The sequence below is a fragment of the Mustela erminea genome, chromosome 13, assembly GCF_009829155.1.
Source record: "Mustela erminea isolate mMusErm1 chromosome 13, mMusErm1.Pri, whole genome shotgun sequence".
Classification (NCBI taxonomy): domain Eukaryota; kingdom Metazoa; phylum Chordata; class Mammalia; order Carnivora; family Mustelidae; genus Mustela; species Mustela erminea.
The window spans coordinates 23854637-23874985 of NC_045626.1; the positions used below are offsets into that span (position 1 = coordinate 23854637).

Consider the following 20349-nt stretch of genomic DNA (forward strand, 5'->3'; position numbering starts at 1 on the left):
CGAGCCGTACTTGGACGTCACGGTGCAGGCGCAGTAGGTTCCGGGCAAGAGGCGCGCGCTGCTGTGGGACCGAGCACGCAGGCGCGGGGGGGGTCCTCCCTACTAAGGGCAAACGCCGGAGGAGCATTAGAGCGCAGGCGTCTTGCCGGGGGCGGGGCCCTAGAGGGGGCCAGCGGGTTTCCGGTTCCGGGAGCAACGAACGGCCGCGGCAGCGACAGCTACCGCTTCAGAGGAAGCGTCTGCGGAGGAGGAAGAAGAGCAGGGCAAGGCGGGAGTCACAGGCGGGACCCTCGCCATGGGTCCGCGGACCTAGAGCGGCGGAAGCTACCGGCCTGGTGCCGAGCTGGTGAGACAGTTGTGGGGGTGGAAATGGAGAGCGCTCGGGCGTAGGATGGGGAAGAATTGAGGCTCAGAACCCTGACGGAGAGGAATGAAGGGCCCTCAGGCCGATGAGTGGGAGGAATGGCGGCGTCGGAATACTGAAGGGGAGGAATGGGAAGGTTTTGCCTGAGGACGGGGAGTATTGGGGCTCAGAGCGCTGACAGGTGGACGTGTTGGGAGTCTGGACGAGGACGGAGAGGGTTGGGGAAGGATCCGAACCCCGAGGGGAGACCTTGGTGCCTCTCAGGTTGAGGAGAGAAATGAGGGTTCAGAACGCTGAGAGGGAGAAATGAAGAGGGGTCTCAAGTTGATGACGGGAAGAAATGGAGCCATTGGGAGGCTGAAAAGGAGCGGCGGGGACTCCTATGGAGAAGAGAAGGAATAGGGGTTCCGAATGCTGAGTTAGGGATGGCATGATCTTGGGACTAAAACGGGGAGGATTGAGGGGTGGGTTCAGAATGTTGAGGGGGGAAAGCAGCCTATCTCAGGGTGATGAGGGGAATGGAGAATAAGAGACACTGAAGAGAAGGCATGAAGAAACTTTGTAGCTGAAGATGAGAGGAATAAGGTTTGGGGACTGATATTGGTGAAGACTTGTGTCTCAGGGCACTGACAGGGAAAACAAGGGAGGAGGAGGCTTTCAGGCTGAGGAACAGGAGTGAGGGGCTGTTCAGGGTAAAGAGATGGAGAAGCTGGGGGCTCTCTGGCAAGGAAACGGAGGAAACTGAGGCAGTAGCACTGAGGTAGCATGATAAGAGGACATCAGAAACGGAAGGAGTGGGAGGGTTAAAGGACTGAAAGAGAAATTGAGGACTCCTGGGTCAATGATGAAAGTGAATGGGAGTTCAGAACACTGAGGTAGATAGAGTACTGGGACCTTGGTCTGAGGATGAGCAGAATGGGGGCCTCTTGGGCTGATGATGGGAGGAATAGGGCCTCTCAGTTCGGGGAATGGGGTGTACGGAGGTTTCAGGGTGACAAAGGGACGGCGTAGAGACCAGTAGGTTAAAGACAGCGTCTCCTGGAAGGAAAGAGATTCTTAGGCTGGCAGAGGGGAGAAGTGATGTGTTCTCAGGCTGAGGAAAGGGAGGAAGTGGGAATCAGGACATTGAGTAAGGAATGGGGATCTTTGGGTTGAAGATTGGGACCCTTAAGTTGAAGATTGGGCTTCCAGGTCAGGAAGGGGTAGGAATGACAAGCTTCTGGGCTCAGGACAGGGAAGAATGAGTTGGGAAAGATTTTCTCTTGTATTGGCCAGTTGGCTGTGGGAGGTACCAAGTCTCGAACAAGCATACTAGCAGTTTGGGGGACTAGGGTACAACACGTCCTCTCCTAGTCCCTCAGTTTTCGTCATTACACACTTCGTGTTGCAGGCCGCTGCTCCTTCCCGTGGCTTCCATGGCTGAGGACTGGCTGGAGTGCCCAGCCTTGGGCCCTGGCTGGAAACGTCGTGAGGTCTTTCGAAAGTCAGGTGCCACCTGTGGACGCTCAGACACTTATTACCAGAGGTACTGGGTGGGTTGTGGACAGGGTCATGGGTAAGGCTGAATCTGGTTGAGCAGGGTGAAATCAGGGGGTGTGTTTAATTTTGTGGGTGGATTAAAATTATGCATATATAGTCCATTCTTATTACTTGTGTATTTCATATTTGCTAATTTGCTTGCTAGAATTTGTTTTCTTAAAGTTGATATTCCTTGTACTTTCATGGTCTTTCATAGACATGCACAGAACAGCAAAAAATTTAAGTTGCCTGATACACGTATTCCCAGCTGAGGTTGAATGTGACTTTCTTATTTCAGTTCTTTTACTGTAATCATGTGTCTTTTTCATGGCCTACTTAGTGCCATGTTTTTCACATTTTTGTACTTTTTATTGGTGATTTTAGTATTTAGAATGGCCCTCAGCATAGTGCTGAAGTTGCTATCTAGTGTTCTAAGTGTAAGAAGTCCGATGGGCTACAAGGAGAAAAACGTGATGTGCTGCAAGGAGAAAATACATATTAAATAAATTTCAGGTGTGAGTTGTAGAGCTGTTAGGAGTGAGTGCAGTGTCAGTGAATCAAAAATGTGGTACATCTAGAAAAAGAGAAGGAAAATTTCCAATTTGTCCAACTTCAATTTCTGGAAAATGCTAAAGTTACGCTGAACCTAAGGAAAAGGTGGGAAAAGGGCTAAGTATAAATAAAGATCCGTAATATGACCAGTAAAGTAAAGCGTAGTGGGCATCGGGAGAGGCCGAACGCCAAGGACTTGATGGTTGTGTTACCTCTGTTTAGGAAAATGTTGAATCTATCTTAGTGCTGACTGGCTTATGTGTTTCAGAAGGTGACATATTGTAAAAAATGTTAAATTCGCATACAAGGTAGGTCTGCAGATCAAGAGTTTGGAGAGGAATTTTTAAAATAGCCGTTAAGTGTTACATGGGAAATGTGTTACGTAGAAGACCAGGTTTTCAATACTGGCAAGGCTGGCTTGTTTTACAAGGGCCTTGGTAAAAGTACCTATATAACAATACTCCAGAGCTCCTGGCTTTAAATCATTCAAAGGCCATACATTAAAAGAGGTTACGCATTGATCATCTGAGGCTCGCAGGAAGCTATCCTGTGGTTCCCTAGGACCAGAGGTTCTATGTTCACTAATTCAGTGTTTAATGTGACTTTATACAACAAAGCACGAATGATAATTGGCCATTAATACATGAATATGCATGTTTGTGTGCTATTTTCATGTAAGGATCTAAGGTGTTTCAGGATCTATTAGTGATGCAGTTATTGAATTTACTCTTCCTGAACTTCCTGAAGTTCACTCTTTCTGAACTTTTTTGGTATCTAAGCTGCTGTTTTCCTGGAGGAATATAGTAAAATCATAAATATAATTGTTCATTCACACTTAGTTGTATATTTATCCACATATAACGCATCTGAAACTGTCACAATTTATATTTTTAAGTGTTGTCATCAAGAACTGTAAAAGACTAGAGGTTTTGTCCTAATTAGGGCAAGATAACAAGTATGTCACAATTTTGTGGATGCTGGTGTAGGATATACAACACTCCTGGGTCAGAGATGAAAGACAGCTTATTACTCACAGTTATAGCGGTATTCAGAATGTCTTTATTTTCCTGTCAGTTCCCCAAATGCCAGTTCCCACATCATGATCTGAAGATGGCTATCTAGCATCTGCCCATGCATTGGGTTGTAGGAAAGGAACTACTTGAGCTTCAGGAATCTAGTCTTTTATGTTGGGATAGTAAGGATGCCTTTCCTCTGCTCTGGAAGGAGAACTTATCTCTTATCTTCCAAGGCTGTTTGCTGTACAAACATCCTTGAAGAGATAGTTCATAACAAAGGACTATCAGTGCCTCTCTTGCAAGACATGCAAAAATGCTGGAGACCCGTGGAGTATTCTCTTTCGGTATTGCTTATTCCTGCTTTGTTTTGTATGTAGTTGCGTTTGTATGTTTATGCATGCATTTGCATATACATTTATGTGCTTGTTCATTTGTGTGTATGTTTTTAAGCAGGTGTTTATTTTATTTATTTATTTTTTAAATATTTAGTATGTAATATTAACACACTTAGACATTACTTAACAGATTGGGATTGGTACTCTTGACTGTATAGACTAAGTAGTAATATATGACATAAATACATACATATCTACGTTTATATTATTTATTTATATATGCATATGCGTGGCTATTTGTACACATTTTATATTTCTGCTTTGCAGGCTTAGTTGGGGTACGATCTGGTCAGGGTTTACTTGCAATCCCAAGCTACCTCCTGTATCCCCTGCCAGCCTTACAGGCCTGTTCACCAGTCCAGTAGGAGGGTTGTGTGGGTGGAGTGGCCATGACTTCACCCAGGTACCAACCCATCCTGGCCCATCCTTAGCCCCACAGGAGACAGGATCCGAAGCAAAGTTGAGCTGACCCGATACCTGGGCCCTGCGTGTGACCTCACCCTCTTCGACTTCAAACAAGGCATTCTGTGTTATCCAGCCCCCAAGGTACTACACAGTGTGGGGTCCCCAGCAGGGATGACTGAGCCACCTAACACCCACCCACTGATCTCTTCCTTCTTTTCCTCTCATCTGCAGCCCCAGTCCTTACCTGTCCCTAGCAGAAAGCGGAAGAAGCCTTCACGGCCAGCCAAGACTCGGAAACGTCAGGTTGGACCCCAGAAGGGTGAGGTCAGGAAGGAGGCCCCAGGGGATGAGACCAAGGCTGATGCTGACACAGCCCCAGCTTCACTGCCTGCTCCTGGGTGAGTGTTGACCTAAAGTGAGCCAAGAGGGTGAGGGTTGCGGTTGAGGGTGCACTTAGAACCCCATACCCATGTTTCCCATCCCAGGTGCTGTGAGAACTGTGGAATCAGCTTTTCAGGGGATGGTACCCGAAGACAGCGGCTCAAGACATTATGCAAGGACTGCAGAGGTGAGTGGCCCCCAGGCCCTGGGACACAGAAGTGAAGCAGGTCTGATGTCAGGTTAGGACAGCACTGTCAGGCTGGAGGTTGAATGGTGGACGTCAGGGGAGCGGCAGTGCGTGAGGGTAGATATCTGATGCTTCTTGTTCACTTCTGCTTTTTCCTCTGCAGCACAGAGGATTGCTTTCAACCGGGAGCAAAGGATGTTTAAGGTAAGCACGACCTGCCTCCTCCTCACAATTGTGTGGTGGGAGCAGGATGTGATGGGGGCTTGTGGAGGGTCTGAAGGAATAGTGATGGATTCACAGTGTGTCAGAGTCATTTTGTAGGGAGCTAGCTACCAGCAGCAGACAGTAATGGGTCGTTGGGGTATCAGCAGTTTCAGCAATGAGGTTAACAGGGTACTGGTAGACCTTGGGGATAGCCTCTGATGGCCGCTAATCAATAGTTGTCAGGTACAGTGATGAGGCAAGTGGTAGACTACTAGACGTGGAAGTGGGGGCTAATAATAATAGACACGTAAGGGGCAGTGCACCTGGAGCTACTCTGTCTGGGCCTATGACCTCGCCCCACCCATTCCTGGCAGCGTGTGGGCTGCGGGGAGTGCGCAGCCTGCCAGGTAACCGAGGACTGCGGGGCCTGCTCCACATGCCTTCTGCAGTTGCCCCATGATGTGGCCTCGGGGCTGTTCTGCAAGTGTGAGCGGAGACGGTGCCTCCGGATTGTGGAAAGGGTGAGCTGGGCAGGTGGGGTGGGCCAAAGGCTTACCCTAGCCCCTGGCTCTCATAGCTCTGGCCACATGCATCATGCTTGTGCTCCCTCCCATCCCCCCAACAGAGCCGAGGGTGTGGAGTGTGCAGGGGCTGTCAGACCCGAGAGGACTGTGGCCGTTGTCGAGTTTGCCTTCGCCCTCCCCGCCCTGGTCTCAGGCGCCAATGGAGGTGTGTCCAGCGGCGCTGCTTACGGGTGAGTTAGGCTGGAGGGGCCAGCGCTGTTGGGGCCAGGGCTGGGGCAGAACTCATCTGCTGTTAAAGTTGCTACTGCTGCTGCTGCTTCCTCCCAGTCTTGCCCACCTCATGTCTTCTTTTCTCCCTCGCCCCATGCTCAACTCCCTGGTCCCACCTACTTGCCCCTATCTGCCAGCACCTTGCCCACCGTCTCCGTCGCCACCATCAGCGATGTCAACGACGCCCTCCCCTAGCTGTGGCTCCCCCTGCTGTGAGTGCTGCACCCCACACTCTGCCTGCCTGTCCCGTGCATGCTTTCTGCACTTTTCTTGGGGGTGGGCATGAGGGTTGGGATTCTGTATCTGCCTGGTGCCATCAAGCCTAAACTACTCTTCTGGCTTTCTCCCAGGGTAAACGTAGCCGCCGCAGAGGAGGCTGTGACTCCAAGATGGCTGCCCGGCGGCGCCCCCCACGAACCCAGCCACTGCCTCCAGTTACCCCGTCACAGCCTCCAGCGTCCCCAGAGCTGGTGAGGCCCTGGTGGGCCGGGGGAAGGAACAACCCTAATCTTACCCAGCACTTGCCCTGACCCCAGCCCATTTGCCTCTGCAGCAACCCAGAGCCCTGGCCCCCTCGCCACCTGCCGAATTCATCTATTACTGTGTAGACGAGGACGAGCTAGTGAGTGGCTCCACCCTACTTGGACAAACCTAGACCCTCCCAGGGTACTTGGTTAAGCCCAAAGAAGCAGCTGCTGCAATGGGCCTAATAGGGAAACAGCAAGACACAGTAATGGGTACTAGTATGGGGTGAGCAAAAAATGGGGGAGGGACCAACATGGGATCAACAGGGGCAGCAGCAGTTGCTAATGTCAGGTGAACCGGTGCTCTGGTGGGGCTGATAGAGGAAAAGTCAGCATAGTGAAGGGATTTCACATAGGTTGAGCAGATTCAGCAGGTGCGGTGGAGCGCCACAGTGGAGGCTCAGCAAAATTCTGCTTGAGGTGGGGGCCGAAGACCTTGGTAGTCACTGGTCTAGCAGATGACACGATGGATAGGCGTTGGAGTAGCCACAATTCTGATGGTATTGGGCACTGTCCACTGCAGTGATAGTGCCTGGTGTTGGACTAGCAGGTGCTGAGGTGTGACCAAGACCAGTGCACAGCTGGTTCCCTCTGCTGAGGCTAGTAAAGGAGCAGCATTGGAATAGTGCCCGTAATAGCATCTTCTTCTTGCCTGTCCCCCAGCAGCCTTACACGAACCGTCGGCAGAACCGTAAGTGTGGGGCCTGTGCAGCTTGCTTGCGCCGGATGGACTGTGGTCGTTGTGACTTCTGCTGTGACAAGCCGAAATTTGGGGGCAGCAATCAGAAGCGCCAGAAGTGTCGTTGGCGCCAGTGCCTGCAGTTTGCCATGGTGGGTGGGGCAGGAAGGATCAGGTGGGTGGGATAAGTTGATCCAGGGCCCCCAGTGCCTGGGAGTAGTGGGAAAGGCCTGGTAGGTGGGTGGCACAGGCCAGATGGGCTGTGCATCTTCAGAGGAGTGGGCAGGGCAGTAGGTTCATCCAAAGATTACCAAATATTGTGTTGGGGCAAATGAAGAATCTGAGTGGTGCTGGCATTGCTAATAGGAGACCAGCAGGCTCAATGGTGAGGGCCTCCTTTGTGAGGTTCTGTGCTAGAACTAATTGGGATTAGCAGGCACAGTGATCAGGGCAGGGTGGTGGATATTGGAGTTGGTCACTGCCACATGGCCGTAACACCTTGTCTTTATTCAGAAGCGGCTGCTGCCTAGTGTCTGGGCAGGATCTGAGGATGGAGCAGGGCCGCCCCCACCGTACTCTCGTCGAAAGAGACCTGGCTCTACTCGACGGCCACGTCTGGGCCAGATACTGAAGACCTTGACCACACCCACAGTCAGATCAGGCCGTGCCCAAACTCCAATGAAACAGGAAACGGGCAGTGGCTTTGTGCTACCCCCACCTGGCACTGACCTTGTGTTCTTACGGGAAGGTGCAAGCAGTCCTGTGCAGGTGCCTGGCCCTGCTACAGCTTCCACAGAAGCCCTGTTGCAGGTGAGGGTCCCATCTTACCCTGCCCTCCCCAGCCCTATCCAGCCTTGTGCCAGGAAGCTGGGACCAAGTCTGCCGCAATCCTCCTTCACACAGGAGGCCCAGTGCCCAGGCCTGAGTTGGGTTGTGGCCTTACCCCAGGTGAAGCAAGAGAAGGTGGATGCCCAGGAAGACTGGACACCGGGCACAGCCATCCTGACTTCTCCTGTATTGCTGTCTGGCTGCCCCAGCAAGGTGGGGGTCAGTGATGGGTGGTCTGTAAGCAGAATGATGGTGGTTTTTTTGAGCAGAGCAATAGATGTGCTGATCGCAGCCTCACCATAAAGTTTCCCTACCTGTCTGACAAATGTCCCACCTTCCCCAGGCAACTAACTTTGCCTGCTTTGCTGTCCAGCTAACAGAAAAAAGGAATTCTCTGAGGAAGGGGAAAGGTTTGTAGGTGGAGAGATGAGTTTTCTGGGCTGAAGTGTGTTGGAAGTGAGATTTGTCAGCACACTGACAGGTTGGTTGGTAAGAGACTCTTGCCTTAGGCCAGCCTTGCCCTTCTGACTGATGCCTATTTCCCACCTCTCCCAGGCCGTAGATGCAGGCCTGCCACCTGTGAAGCAAGAGCCATTGGACCCTGAGGAGGACAAGGAGGAAGAGAGCAAGGAAGACTCCGCCTCCGACTTGGCCCCAGAGGAGGAGGCAGGAGGGGCTGGCACACCCGTGGTCAGTGCTGGGGGACATTTAACCCTGCCTTGACCCTGCTTTAGCCCCATTGGCCATGATGACCCATGATATTAATTCTTCCCCAGATCACGGAGATTTTCAGCCTGGGTGGAACCCGCCTCCGGGACACAGCGGTCTGGTTGCCAAGGTGTGCCCCGCACAGTGAGGGATGGTATGGGGTTGGTGCTGGTCAGTTGTGGGCCCTGAGTTTTAAAAGTAGAGTCAGTAATTTGGTGTGGTGCAGTGGGAGGTAAAGGCTCATATCACTTTGTATATTATGATCAGTGAGGGGTTATGTGCAGGACGTTAGAGATTTCTCCTGAGGTTCAGGTCAGGGTTTTCCTTGGGTGTGTGTATGTTGCAGGGCAGGGGGAGGGGGCTGTGGAGGGACAGGGGTCAATGGAGGTTGAGGACTTAATGCCCTGCAATGAGATTTGAAGGAAAAATATAAAAGCCTGGTCCATATCTTCTTTAGGAAATCCAGAAGGGGTCAGGTTTAATATATAAATTTTTATTTAGAGAATCTTTATTTGGGGTCTTGAAGGCCTCTGGAGTTGACAGGTGGGCTGGACAGTGCTGGGTGGGCAGGTCTGGGCCCTGAGATAGCTCTGATCTGGGGCCACGTGCAACTGCTGAATCTCAGGCTGTCTTTCACCTCCTAGAACATCCTTTGTGGATGGAGTCGGGCTGTGTTTCTTGAGCCTCTCCTGAGCCTGTTGAGGTTATTAATACAATTTTAGCTGCTCCAAAGAACTGTCCCTGCAGGCCTGGCAATAGGATGAAGGATGACTGCCCCTGAGGACAGGGCTGGCAGGAAGAGGACAAGGGAATGCTGCCTCCTGCAGGATGTTCACAGGCTGTACCATACAGCTCCAGACAAAGGCAACATAAACTGTTAGCCTAGGCACCTGGATTCCTTTGTTCCCACCAACTAGTTTCTGCAGGCCAGAAACTCCTTCATCTGCCTTGGGCGATGACAGAGGTACTGATTGAGTACCTGCTGGGTGCACTGCAGTGTGAGAGCTCCAGTGGGGAATACAATGACCCTGGAAGGCTTATCCTTCAGGAGACACACGGATTCCTGCCTTCAGGAAACTTACCATCTAAGTGAGGAAACAGTTTCCCTATGTATGAAATCAGTACGTGTTAATGGAGAAGGTAATGATGTGTTATCTCATTTGTAATGGAGTATCTTGAAAGCGAGAAGAGAGAGAAGGGATAATTATGGGGAAATGGGTGGTGTGCACAGAATACTAGGAAATGGTTTTGTAATGCTCCATTTTGCAAAGAGCGAACTTCATTCAACATACAGACCTGCTCCCTCTTCTCTAGGTCCAAGGACCTTAAAAAACCTGGAGCTAGAAAGCAGTAGACTGGAGGCTTCTGCAGACTGTAGGATTCAAGGTGATATTTACAGACTGGCTTTATGAGAGAACACTGATCTACTCAGAGGCTGGACGGTAGACCGAGGGGCTTATGTAGGATTCAGTAGGAACTGGAAAAACCTACCACCAAACCAGAGAAGCAGGCCTATTCAGTACAATGAGCTTAAAGAGGAAGTAAGCAGGAAAGGAAGAAAAAGAAAGTTGTTGCATTTGCTCCCACTGGTGCAAATCCCAGGTGCTTGACTGTGATAAGCTGTGGTGGGAGATCTGGGGTGGAGAGAGGCTGTAAAAGCCGCCACAAAACAGCCTGTACAAGCCATCTTCGTGAATAATTTTTCAGTGGCTTCTGGATGAGACCTGGCAGTGTTTCTGAACATTTCCATTTCCTCAGAGAAACAGCATTGGAAAATCGTAATGTGAAAAAATGAGGAAAGGAACTATTTGGTTAGTTCTTCCTACTGATCTATTTAGTCCTCCAATCTTTTTAGGGAAACAATGATTTTTGCCCATTTTTGCATATGGGAAAACAGACTCAAAGAAATAAAATAACTTGTCCAGTGTCCGACAGACAGCTAGTATCAGTAAGCCTAGGAAAAAAAAAAACCGGGTTGTAAAAACCTTGTTCTTTAAGCCACCGAACTGTAAGTTGTAATCCTATATCCGATAATGTATAATATTATAGTAAGTTTCCAGTGACCTTGAAAACAAGGTGGATTGCCCTAAACACAACAAATTGTTTACACTGCTGCCTCTAGCGTGGTTTAGGGAGTGCCAAGGCTGCGTGGATTTGGTCACCTTGTCACAGCACCCATGCATTCAAGAGACTGGGTTCTTCTGAGGCCTTGGGTGTTGCACAATACTCCTCAAACACTAACGGACATCCTTCTCCAGGGTTTACTGTCCATTTTGCTTGTTGCCCTCATTCTGCTCAGCCAAAGCAGTCTTCAGAAGTAAAGCTGCCAGGCTGGCTCATCTTGGCTTATAGCTTGCCTCCCCTGTCCCTTGATGGCTTCTCTGCTTAGTTTGTCCTTGGTCCCTCTCTATGAGGAGTCCAAATTCCTGCCTCAAGTCCTGCATAAGGGCCAGTCTTGACTCAGACCTGCCTCACTTCCCCGTTCTTCGTAAAGTGCCAAAAGTTTAGACCTGTCCTTCATTACATAGCCAGCTTTATAGGGCTGTGACAGGGTGCATGCCTCCTTAAATTTTGTAGCCTTTGTATCTCCCCTGCCTTATTCTAGTCCCAGCCCTGCAGCTTTAGATAACTCAGATGTAGATTAGACATTTCCCTGCTCTTAACCCTTTCTGCTACCCTTCTTTGTCCCTTCGTTTGCTTTACCTTCTTGAGCCAGAAACAAGACTGGCTAATTTTCTGGTATTGTTTTGTTCCTCCCAGGACCCAGGCATCTCACCCTAGTATTGTAATGTCTAAAATGAAATTTGATTGGCATTCAGACTTGTAAGAGTCTGATTACAGTGTGAGTCACAATACAATCAGAAAAGCAGTACCACTAATGTAAATATTATATATATATGTATATATATGTGTGTGTATGTATATATATATATATATATTATATATATGTATATTTTAAGGGACTTAATAGGGATTTGAGCTTATACAGTAGTGGGAGCTGATTAAACAGTCTCTAAGGCTGTTGTCTTTGCATCTAATGCTGGAGCTTGAAGTCTGCAGGGCAGGCAATCGGGAAGGGAAGATGGATGTAAAGTGTGGGAGACGGAGGACACTTTGGCGTGCACGAGCAAGAGCTGGAACCGGCGAGGATGGCCTAGAACCCCTGTCAGTGTCTCACCATCTCCAACTGCGATAATGTGGGTGTCCTGCAGAAGAAGCTGGTGCCCTTCATCACAGAGTTAAATACTCTTCTGGCCCAGGAATTAGAGAAGCAGAAGGAAGATCCCAGGGAAAGTGGAGCAGCTGCAGGCCTGGCTGCAGGCCTGACTGCTGCCCCACACCAACGAGGTGAGCCAGCAGATAAGTGACAACATGTGTGAACTGCAACAGTGCCTGGTGCGCCTGCACCAACCTTCCGAGTGTAAAAACAGTATGCTGCTGCTTCACTTCTGTCCTCCAGTTACCATGCAAACTGTCTCTTGTGGCCCATCCTAACCGGAAGCATACAGGGAAGGGAGTTCTGGGAAACGTAGCCTAGTCAAGGTGACACATTACAAAGCCACCCTGCCATGAATCAGCTCCCAAGGGTCTCACTGCTCACCTGAGGATAACTTGATAAAGCTACGTTGCTGGAAATGCAAAGCTGAAGACCATGGATTTCATGGTGACCCCAGCAAGTACAGAAATACTGTCAAGCCCACCCAGAAAAAAAACTGGCTGGTCTCGGCTATTTTTGTGTCATTCATTCAAGTAATGAGAACCGGGCCCATGGTAGGCACTGTACTTGATACTGGGATACAGGAATGAAAAAGATACAGTCCATGCAATTTTATTAAATAACATAAGTATGTATTACAAATGGTGAATGGATATCCAACTTTATCATGGAATTTAATGGTGAAAATATAGAATTCAGGAAACTGTCGGGAGGAAAGCCCTTGCGTGAACCTTGGGGCACAATAGGAATTGGAAATAATATAAATAGTTTCTATCTCTGAGCTGTTCTATTTTAAAAAATTATTTTAAAATGATTTTTATTGTCCCGTTTACTGTTTCATATATTTAGTGTTTCTTTGGGGAGTGTCTTGATGGTGTAACAGTGTTGACTCTGAGAAAGTGGGATGGTGGGTGGCAAGATCAAGGTCAGGTTCTGTCGAAGGACCTTGGGCCAACCACTTCTCTAGGCCTTGGGGCTTGGCTGAAGGCGGAGGCTCACCGCTGGTCCCGGTCCCGCCCCTCCATCCTCTTAATAGGCCCCCGCCAGGGGGCGCCGGGGCCGCGGTCATCCCACCACTGCTCTGGGAAGACGCAGCCCCTCACCCCTGGCCAGGGCGGCCCGGGGGCGTGGCCTCCGCCCGGCCGAGACAAAAAAATCCTTGGCCAGGCTGGGAAGAAAGCCGCTTCTTTACTAGTGGTAGAAACGGTCAAAAACAACCGGAGTTAAGTTAACGGGATGCGCCCAGGGGAGGGTGCAGCAGGACGAGCTCTCCACCGACGCTGGGACGTTTGAGGACAGCAGAGTGTCACCAGGGGTCGGCTTCCCCGTCGCAGAACTCATTTCGACAGGATCCTACGGGCTGTACGACCTCTGGGGTGTCCGACGCACTCTCTTGTATCTGCTGCTTTTCCCAAACCCAGCGCCTGAGTGAGGGCCTTTTCATTGCCTCCCTTCTTTCCCAAGGGTGTGGTGTGAGGTGTGGTTCTACCCAGTGTCCCGGTGGGCCACTCGCCCGTGGGACATGAAGATCAAGGAACTGACCCTCAGGACTCTGCCCAGGGAACCGAGACGACCTCTAATTTCTTTCTTTTTGTTTGTTTCAGGCTACGTAAACTCTTAGCAGTAAATGAAAATGAGTATTTTACCGAACTGCAATTGAAAGAAGAAGCATTATAGGAGAGAAAAAAAAAAAAAAGACAAAATGAGAATTATTAAAAGAGATTATAAAAAAGAAAAAAGAGACATTATTTTGTGGCTGAAAAGCTGAACCAGCATTTCAGGAAATGGAATCCAAATCTAGAAATGTACCGCATACAAAATCCGAAGTGGGTGGATTACAAATGATTAAGGAACGCTAATTTACAGTAAATTGCGGCCTTACGACGGTATACACAGCAGTTGTACTTTGGTTATTGTTAGATGTCAGTGACTGACTAGGTTCTGATTTTCTTCTGTGGTCTAGTGTTCTGTGCTGCTCGCTGCACTTGAGAAGGAGAGTACCAAAGCGTCATTCTTAATTGGCTTTTAGTTACTACCACCTCGCTCTTGACCAGAAGTACAGCCCTGGCTACACCTGTGCCTAAGGCTCTTTCTAGGTTCCCGGAGCTGTGTTGCCTCTTCGCCTCCTCAGATACGGATTCTTAGGGCCTCATTACCTGCGCTTCCCATCCATGCCCTGACCCTGGTTTACTGTGAACGGTACCTCAGACTCTTGGTCTTTACTTTGCCCAGCCAGGTCATGCCGTTGCCCTCTTAGCCCATCTGATTTGTCCCCCATCCTGGGGTTCCCTGAGTCAGCTCTGGTTTCTGTCCAGTGCAATAGGAAGATCTTATTACTAACAAATTTATCATTACTGGTTTGGGTGGGCTGACAAGACAGGCTCTCTAGGCCTTGTCTTAGCTGGAAGATGAGAATACCTGCTGTCCATCAACGCTCTAAGATAGTTGTGAGGCCCAAAGGCTTTGTGTGTGAAAATACCTAGCAAATTACCTTAAAGAACTACACAGATGTAGGGTGGTTGTCCTGTGATGATTATATATTATCATCAATATTTACCTAGAAATGCCCACAAAACTTAACCTTCCCACAGAATATCCACTAACTTTCCTCATGCTTTTAGGCTGATTACAGGATATAAATAGCAAAGTCAATTGGATGCAATTAGATCTTCGCCTTCACTTCAGGTTAAGGAGGCTTATTTCTGCTATTCTGATGAACCCTAGAGGAAGGGAGCGAGGTCGCTGGAGGCATGGCGAAGGGCGGGGTGAGGACTGCGCAGACTCAGCGCCTTGGCTCCGGGAGGAAGTTGGGAGCACCGGCGTCTATGGTCACCATGGTGACGGGACCGACTTTGGCCCCTCCCACCTGCCCCTCACCCTGCTGGGCGCACCATGGCAACCAGACTTCTGCACTGCGGAAGCGGGTTCCGCAGGTCTTCGCCGTTGGGATACCGCGGCGGACGCCGCCTCCATCCCGAGGGACTCGAAAATGTACAGCCAGCGATTTGGCATCGTACAGCGGGAGGTTAAGGGCCCCACTCCCAAAGTGGTGATTGTGGTAAGCACGGGATGTGTGTGCGGGACCCTACTGCTTTCTGCATCTCCCAGCACTCCGGGCCTAGCCGAGCCCAACCTGGCCCAAGCAGTGGCTCTCTCAAGGGGAGTAGGTGTCTTGTGCAGTGGTTTGAATTTTGAAAGAAGGAGCGAGAAGGCCATTCACTTAGTTCCTGTACTCTGTTCCTCAGTCCCCCACCGCGTACCAGTGATATTTAGATTCTGTATCTGTAGAATCACCCCTTGGGATACTGAGAGTTTTCAGTCTCCAAGACTCCCAAGAAGTCTGTCCCCTTGTGATGTGGCATGGCTGTTACAAAAAGAGTGCTGGGCCCAGGCAGGGCAGGATATCGGGTCTGGGCTGCTGGTGATTCAGCTGTATGATCTTGGGCTGGTCCTGCATTCCAGGGAAAATGTATGAGGAAGGAGGATTGGGCTGTGAGGGGTTGTGAGCAGTTACACTGCCCTTCCTGTGTCAAATCAGCTGTAACAGAAGTGTCCCTGCAGGCCTGGCAATAGGGTGGTTGGTTACCTCTAAGGCAGGGGTGGTGGTAGGAGGCCAGGAGAATGCTGTGTGCTGCAGAATTTGTGATGGGTCTTGCTCAGAACCCTAGACACTTGGTTTATGCACCTAGATACCTTTGTTCCTACAAGTTAGTTTCTATAGGCTAGAAAGCCTTCATGTGTAATTAGACAATGATAGAGATATTATTTGAGCCCCTGCTGTGTCAACAGCACTTTGGGAGATAGGGGGGTAAAAACTGACTCTGAGAGGTTTATTTTTCATTAAATGTCTGATCCCTGGCTTCCTGTTGCTTATTCTCGAATTGCAGAAATGGTTTGTTCATGCGTAAAACCATTAAAGGCTAACATGGTAGATAATCATGTGCTATACTGTCTGTGATGGTATTTTATGGCAGAAATACCAGCAATAATGAAGGATACGGTTTTATTATGCACCACAGTACACACAGCAATTCTCAGTCCACTTACAGACCAGCTCCCTCTTTTCTGGGTCCAAGGACTGTAGGTTCTGGGTCTGAAAATCAGTAGATTGGAGGCCTCTACAGACTGTAGAGTTCAGGGTTTCATAAGGGATAGAAACTGATCTACTTTGGGTTCTGTATCCCAACACAGAGCTCAGGGACTGGGCTATTGTGCCATTGCTTGTGTTGGGAACCAATAAAGAACATGAAAAAAAAAAAATACCACCGAACCAGAGAAGCAGGCCAATTGAATACTTTGAGCTTATAGAAGAATAAAGAGGAAAAGGGAAAAGTCAGTGTTGTATATCTCAGAAATCAGAGTGTGATAAGAAGTATGGATGTTAGAGATCACACTTGTGGTGGGGGAAGAATTAAAGCCACCAGGGATGAGACTTGAAGCTAAAGCATTTCTCCAGGAGAAAGCAATAAATGATGTAACGTCTGAAGTAAAGGAACAGTTACATGGTGAGTGCTACTTGGGGACCCAGTTATTTAATTCTTAAAATAGTTTTTTAGGTGCACATTTATTTTGCTCATTTTGACAGGTAAGAAAACTGAGATTCAAAGAGATTAAGTACCTTGTTTAAAATCACATAGTTGTAATGGGTAGAGCCAGAATCAAACCTATGTTCTTTAAGACATATAAACTGTAAACTCAATCATTAGAAACTGTAATTTAACATGTTACAGTGACAGACCCTTCAGTGACCTTGGAAACACAAGGTTATGATTAAATCCTATGTTTTCCTGCCTTTAGCATGGTTTAGAGTTGCAGTGTCCAATATGGTAGCCACTAGCCATACATGGCTTTTGAGCACTTGAAATGTGCCTAGAGTCACATGCTGAAATGACAATATTTTGAATATATTGGTTAAATAAAATATTATTAAAATTAACTTCCTGTTTCTTTTTACTTTCTAAAATGCAGCTACTAGAAAATGTTAAAGTATGGATCTGTTTTACATTATATTCATGTCAAACAGTGTGAATTTTGAGTAATACTGAAACTATGCATGGATTGGTATCACCTTATTATTAGAGAACTCCAGTTCATATTTTACTCCTCCGGACTCTTGTTCTTTCCTGACCACAGAGTCATGTACAGTATGCCCCAAGCTTTGAAGGGGCTCCTGACCCCTGGCTACTGCTCAGGGTGTTTCTCACTACCCTTTACCCTCATTCACCTTTTCAATCAAAATGTATCTCAGAACCAGGTTCCTGCTCTGACAACTCAAGACAGTTGATTCTTGATGACCTTGGTGTTTGGTTCTCAGCCATAAGTCTACTGAGAACCTGAATTCCTGTGTGTATCCTGAACAAGGTGTAGTGTTGACCCTTTTCCACTTCATTATCATTGAGTCTTCATTCATAAAATGCCATACATATTAGAGATAGTAGTTTGTTAATTAAGTGGCTCTAGGCTCTAAATGGTTATGATACGGATTATCTACCTACCATATAACCCTGGGCATCATCTTGTCTCCAACCCACTTCAGCCCTGTCTTGTTCAACTAAAATTCAAAGTACCTTTTTGCGTACCTTGAATCTTTTCATCAAGCTATCTGAAAATGTTGATTTTCTTTCCCTAGAAGACTACTTTACCAAGACCTAACACTAGTATTTTGGTAATCCTTACAGTGATGTTAGTATAATGTTAGAAGTGTAAATTATCAGATTGACTTTCTGCCATATGAGTTAAGAATTTTATTACTTGTAAATCAGCATTCTGGAGTCTCCCTATTCACCTAAGTTTGACTTGATAAAATTGGCTGAAATCAAAGCTTGAGACCATGGATTTCATGATGGCCCCGGGAGGAGTAGAAATTGCATCAAGCCTACCCAGAAATGTTTCCTTCTTCCCCCCTTTCCTCTCTACCCCCTTCCCTTCTTTCTTTCCTTCACACTGAGAACCAACAGTGGTAAGGCATTATTCTTCAATGCTAAGAATACAGAAATGAGAAAGACTGTTCACATGATTTTATTAAATGTGTCAATATGTATTCAAAATTGTGTGTTTCTAACTTTTTAGTGGAAGTTTGTCTATAAAAATTTAGAAATTCATTACCCCAAAATGTCAGGAGTACTGCCCTTGCATTAAACTGGGCACAAGAAAAATAAGAAGAAAACATTACTATCAGTTTTTTTCTCCTTTTTCCTTTTCCTTTTTTCTGTTTCAAACCCTCTCCCTTCCTTCTCAGTATAGGGTTTTTTTTTTAATTGTCACAGCTCATTATATATATCCTATATACTTAGAGAGTAGCCTCGTCTAGTTGAAAGTATTTTGATGGTAACTGTGTTGTCTACCCCTAAGAGGCAAATGTGGGGACAAGATGAAGGTCAGGAATTAGAAGACCTCTAATTTTTCTATACAGTTTTGCCCTGACTATTGGAAGCACCTTGGACAAATCACTTGCTGTTTCTGAGTTTGACTAAATAATCACTAGAGTCATGCTCAAACTTTATAATTCCATGCACTTTTACTCAAATGGCTCTTAAATATTTGAGACTTATTTGATGACATCTTAAGTATAGGCTCAAAGAATCAAACATGTTAAACCTCAGGCACTTCAGCTATCTGCAGTTCTAACAGGATGTATTACTTTGATACAACCAATGTTAATAGTATTGGTGGAGGTTATGATTACTTGAAAATATGCAATCGATTTTGGATCGATTGTAAGTGATAATTATTTGTTTTCAGAGAGCCAAGCCTCCCAAAGTTCACGGGGCCGAGCAACAACTGGAAAGAATCCAACGCAGCCATCAGAAACATCATGCTATTTTGGCTTCTATTAAGTCAAAGGAGAGAGATCGCTTGAAAGTTGAGTGGGACCAGCACAATGATCGCAAGTTTGTGGACAGTCTTGTGAAAGCAAGAATCAAGGATGCCATGCAAGGTTTTATCATCAACACTGAAGAAAGACGAAATAAGTAAGGTTCACAAACTGGTGCTTCAGACTATAAAACATTCCCAAGATCCTGATGTGAGATTGACCAAAAATCAAGTGAATTTTTATAGCAAGGATCACAGCCAAGATATTCATACCCTTACCAAATCAGTAGCTACTGTTTGTTTGTATTTTCATTTGTGATAACCCACATTTGATAGAAAGCTAAGGAATATATTGTTTAGTATTTTGTTACTTTAGTTAAAATCTGTTCATATTCTTTTGCTGAAGATGTACATTATCTAATTTGTATGAAATCAAATAAAATATGGCACATCAGTTTCTGTTGCTTTAAATGAGGACTAAACTTATTTTATAGAAGACTGCAGTGATTTTTTCTCCTTGCAAAATTTATGATTTTTTTTCCTTGCAAAATTTATGATTTGGGGGCACCTGGAAACCTCAGTCAGTTGTGTCTGCCTTTGGCTCAGGTCATGATCTAAGGGTCCTGGGATTGAGCCCACATACCCCGCCCCCCAACTGGGTCCGGCTCCCCGCTCAGTGGAAAGTCTGCTTCTCCCTTTGTGCCCAGTCCACCACGCCCATGCACATGTGCTCGCACTTTATCTCAAATAAATAAAATCTTTTTAAAAAATAAAAATAAACATAAAAATAAATGTGCTAATTAAATAAATAAAAGTAAATAAAAAACAGTAAAATGGTCCATGTGGCATAACGGTTTTAATTTTTTTGTAATTATTTTCAGGCTACGTGAACTTTTAGCATCAGAAGAAAGTGGGTATTTAACTGAAATGCAGTTGAAAGAAGAAACAATTAAGGAGAAAAAAGATAGAATGAGAGATAAAACCAGATTATTGAAAGAGAAGAAAGAAAAAGAGAGACAAGATCTTGTGGCTGAAAAACTAGACCAGCAATTCAGGTAATGATATCAGGAAAAGCACACAGAATCTGAAGTTGATATGTGAAAAAATGATGTAGGAATACTAATTTATAGGAAATTATGGCCTTGAGATGGTATTCCCAGTAGTTGTGCCTCTAAGTCTTAGTAATTATACACATCATTGGATAATGCAGGCACTGAAGGTTTGCTGGTTTTGTTTTGTTTGTTTGTTTTTTAAAGATTATTTATTTATTTATTTGACAGAGAGAGATTACAAGTAGGCAGAGAGGCAGGCAGAAAGAGGGGAAGCAAGCTCCCCGCTGAGCAGAGAGCCCGACGTGGGCCTTGATCCCAGGACCCTGAGATCATGACCCAAGCTGAAGGCAGAGGCTTAACACAACTGAGTCACCCAGGCACCCTTGTTTTGTTTTAATCACAGTGTGCCTCCAACTGACTTTGCACATTTATGTTACCTGCCTGGCTTTTCACTTATTGGAGTTTTTTTTTTATTAACATATAATGTATTATTTGCTTCAAGGGTACAGGTAGGTCTGTGAACCATCGGTCTTACACAATTGGTTTGCTGTTGTTTTGTAGTGAGAATGCTTCAGACATACTGTGTTAACAAATTTTAAATATGCAATATAGTGTTATTATCTATAGTCACCATATTCTGTTAGATCCCCATAACTTATTTATTCATCTTATAACTGAAAATTTGTGTCCTTTCACCAACATCTCCTCATTT

General features: G+C 46.8%; 2 protein-coding genes across 29 annotated transcripts in view; both read left to right on the top strand.

Annotated features, from left to right (window-relative positions):
- Positions 1-160: 160 nt before the first annotated feature.
- MBD1 (methyl-CpG binding domain protein 1) lies at positions 161-13468 on the top strand. 28 transcript variants are annotated; one of them, XR_004277838.1, is made up of 18 exons: positions 163-346; positions 1755-1889; positions 4277-4391; positions 4482-4648; positions 4736-4818; positions 4982-5022; positions 5397-5543; positions 5648-5776; positions 5954-6028; positions 6167-6286; positions 6370-6438; positions 7004-7171; positions 7533-7829; positions 7923-8060; positions 8403-8537; positions 8624-8685; positions 11609-11903; positions 13377-13453. XR_004277838.1 is itself a non-coding variant. In XM_032309098.1 (18 exons), exons 2-17 carry the CDS (start codon positions 1780-1782, stop codon positions 9907-9909), a joined length of 1896 nt encoding a protein of 631 aa, XP_032164989.1. In that variant the 5' UTR covers positions 163-346; positions 1755-1779; the 3' UTR covers positions 9910-9941; positions 11609-11692. The 28 variants fall into 28 exon arrangements, 26 of the variants coding, with proteins under 26 accessions (XP_032164986.1, XP_032164991.1, XP_032164999.1 ...); XM_032309098.1 differs by lacking the exon at positions 13377-13453 and adding an exon at positions 9870-9941 and having other exon boundaries at positions 11609-11692; XM_032309099.1 differs by lacking the exon at positions 13377-13453 and adding an exon at positions 9870-9941 and having other exon boundaries at positions 11616-11681.
- A 121-nt stretch (positions 13469-13589) lies between these two features.
- Positions 13590-20349, top strand: part of CFAP53 (cilia and flagella associated protein 53) — a 39470-nt gene continuing 32710 nt past the window's right edge. The window contains exons 1-3 of the mRNA XM_032309116.1: positions 13590-14830; positions 18514-18743; positions 19467-19640. Of these exons, the coding sequence (XP_032165007.1) occupies positions 14429-14830; positions 18514-18743; positions 19467-19640 (806 nt within the window). The 5' untranslated portion in view covers positions 13590-14428. The remainder of the gene's footprint in view (positions 14831-18513; positions 18744-19466; positions 19641-20349) is intronic.

Excerpts from the sequence above, each read along its gene's own strand:
- MBD1 (XM_032309085.1), top strand. The coding sequence starts at position 1,780 with ATGGCTGAGGACTGGCTGGAGTGCCCAGCCTTGGGCCCTGGCTGGAAA. Across the intron at positions 5,777-5,953 it reads TCCAGCGGCGCTGCTTACGG|CACCTTGCCCACCGTCTCCG; the intron begins GTGAGTTAGGCT and ends CCTATCTGCCAG. Across the intron at positions 8,686-11,608 it reads ACAGCGGTCTGGTTGCCAAG|TCTGCAGGGCAGGCAATCGG; the intron begins GTGTGCCCCGCA and ends TGGAGCTTGAAG.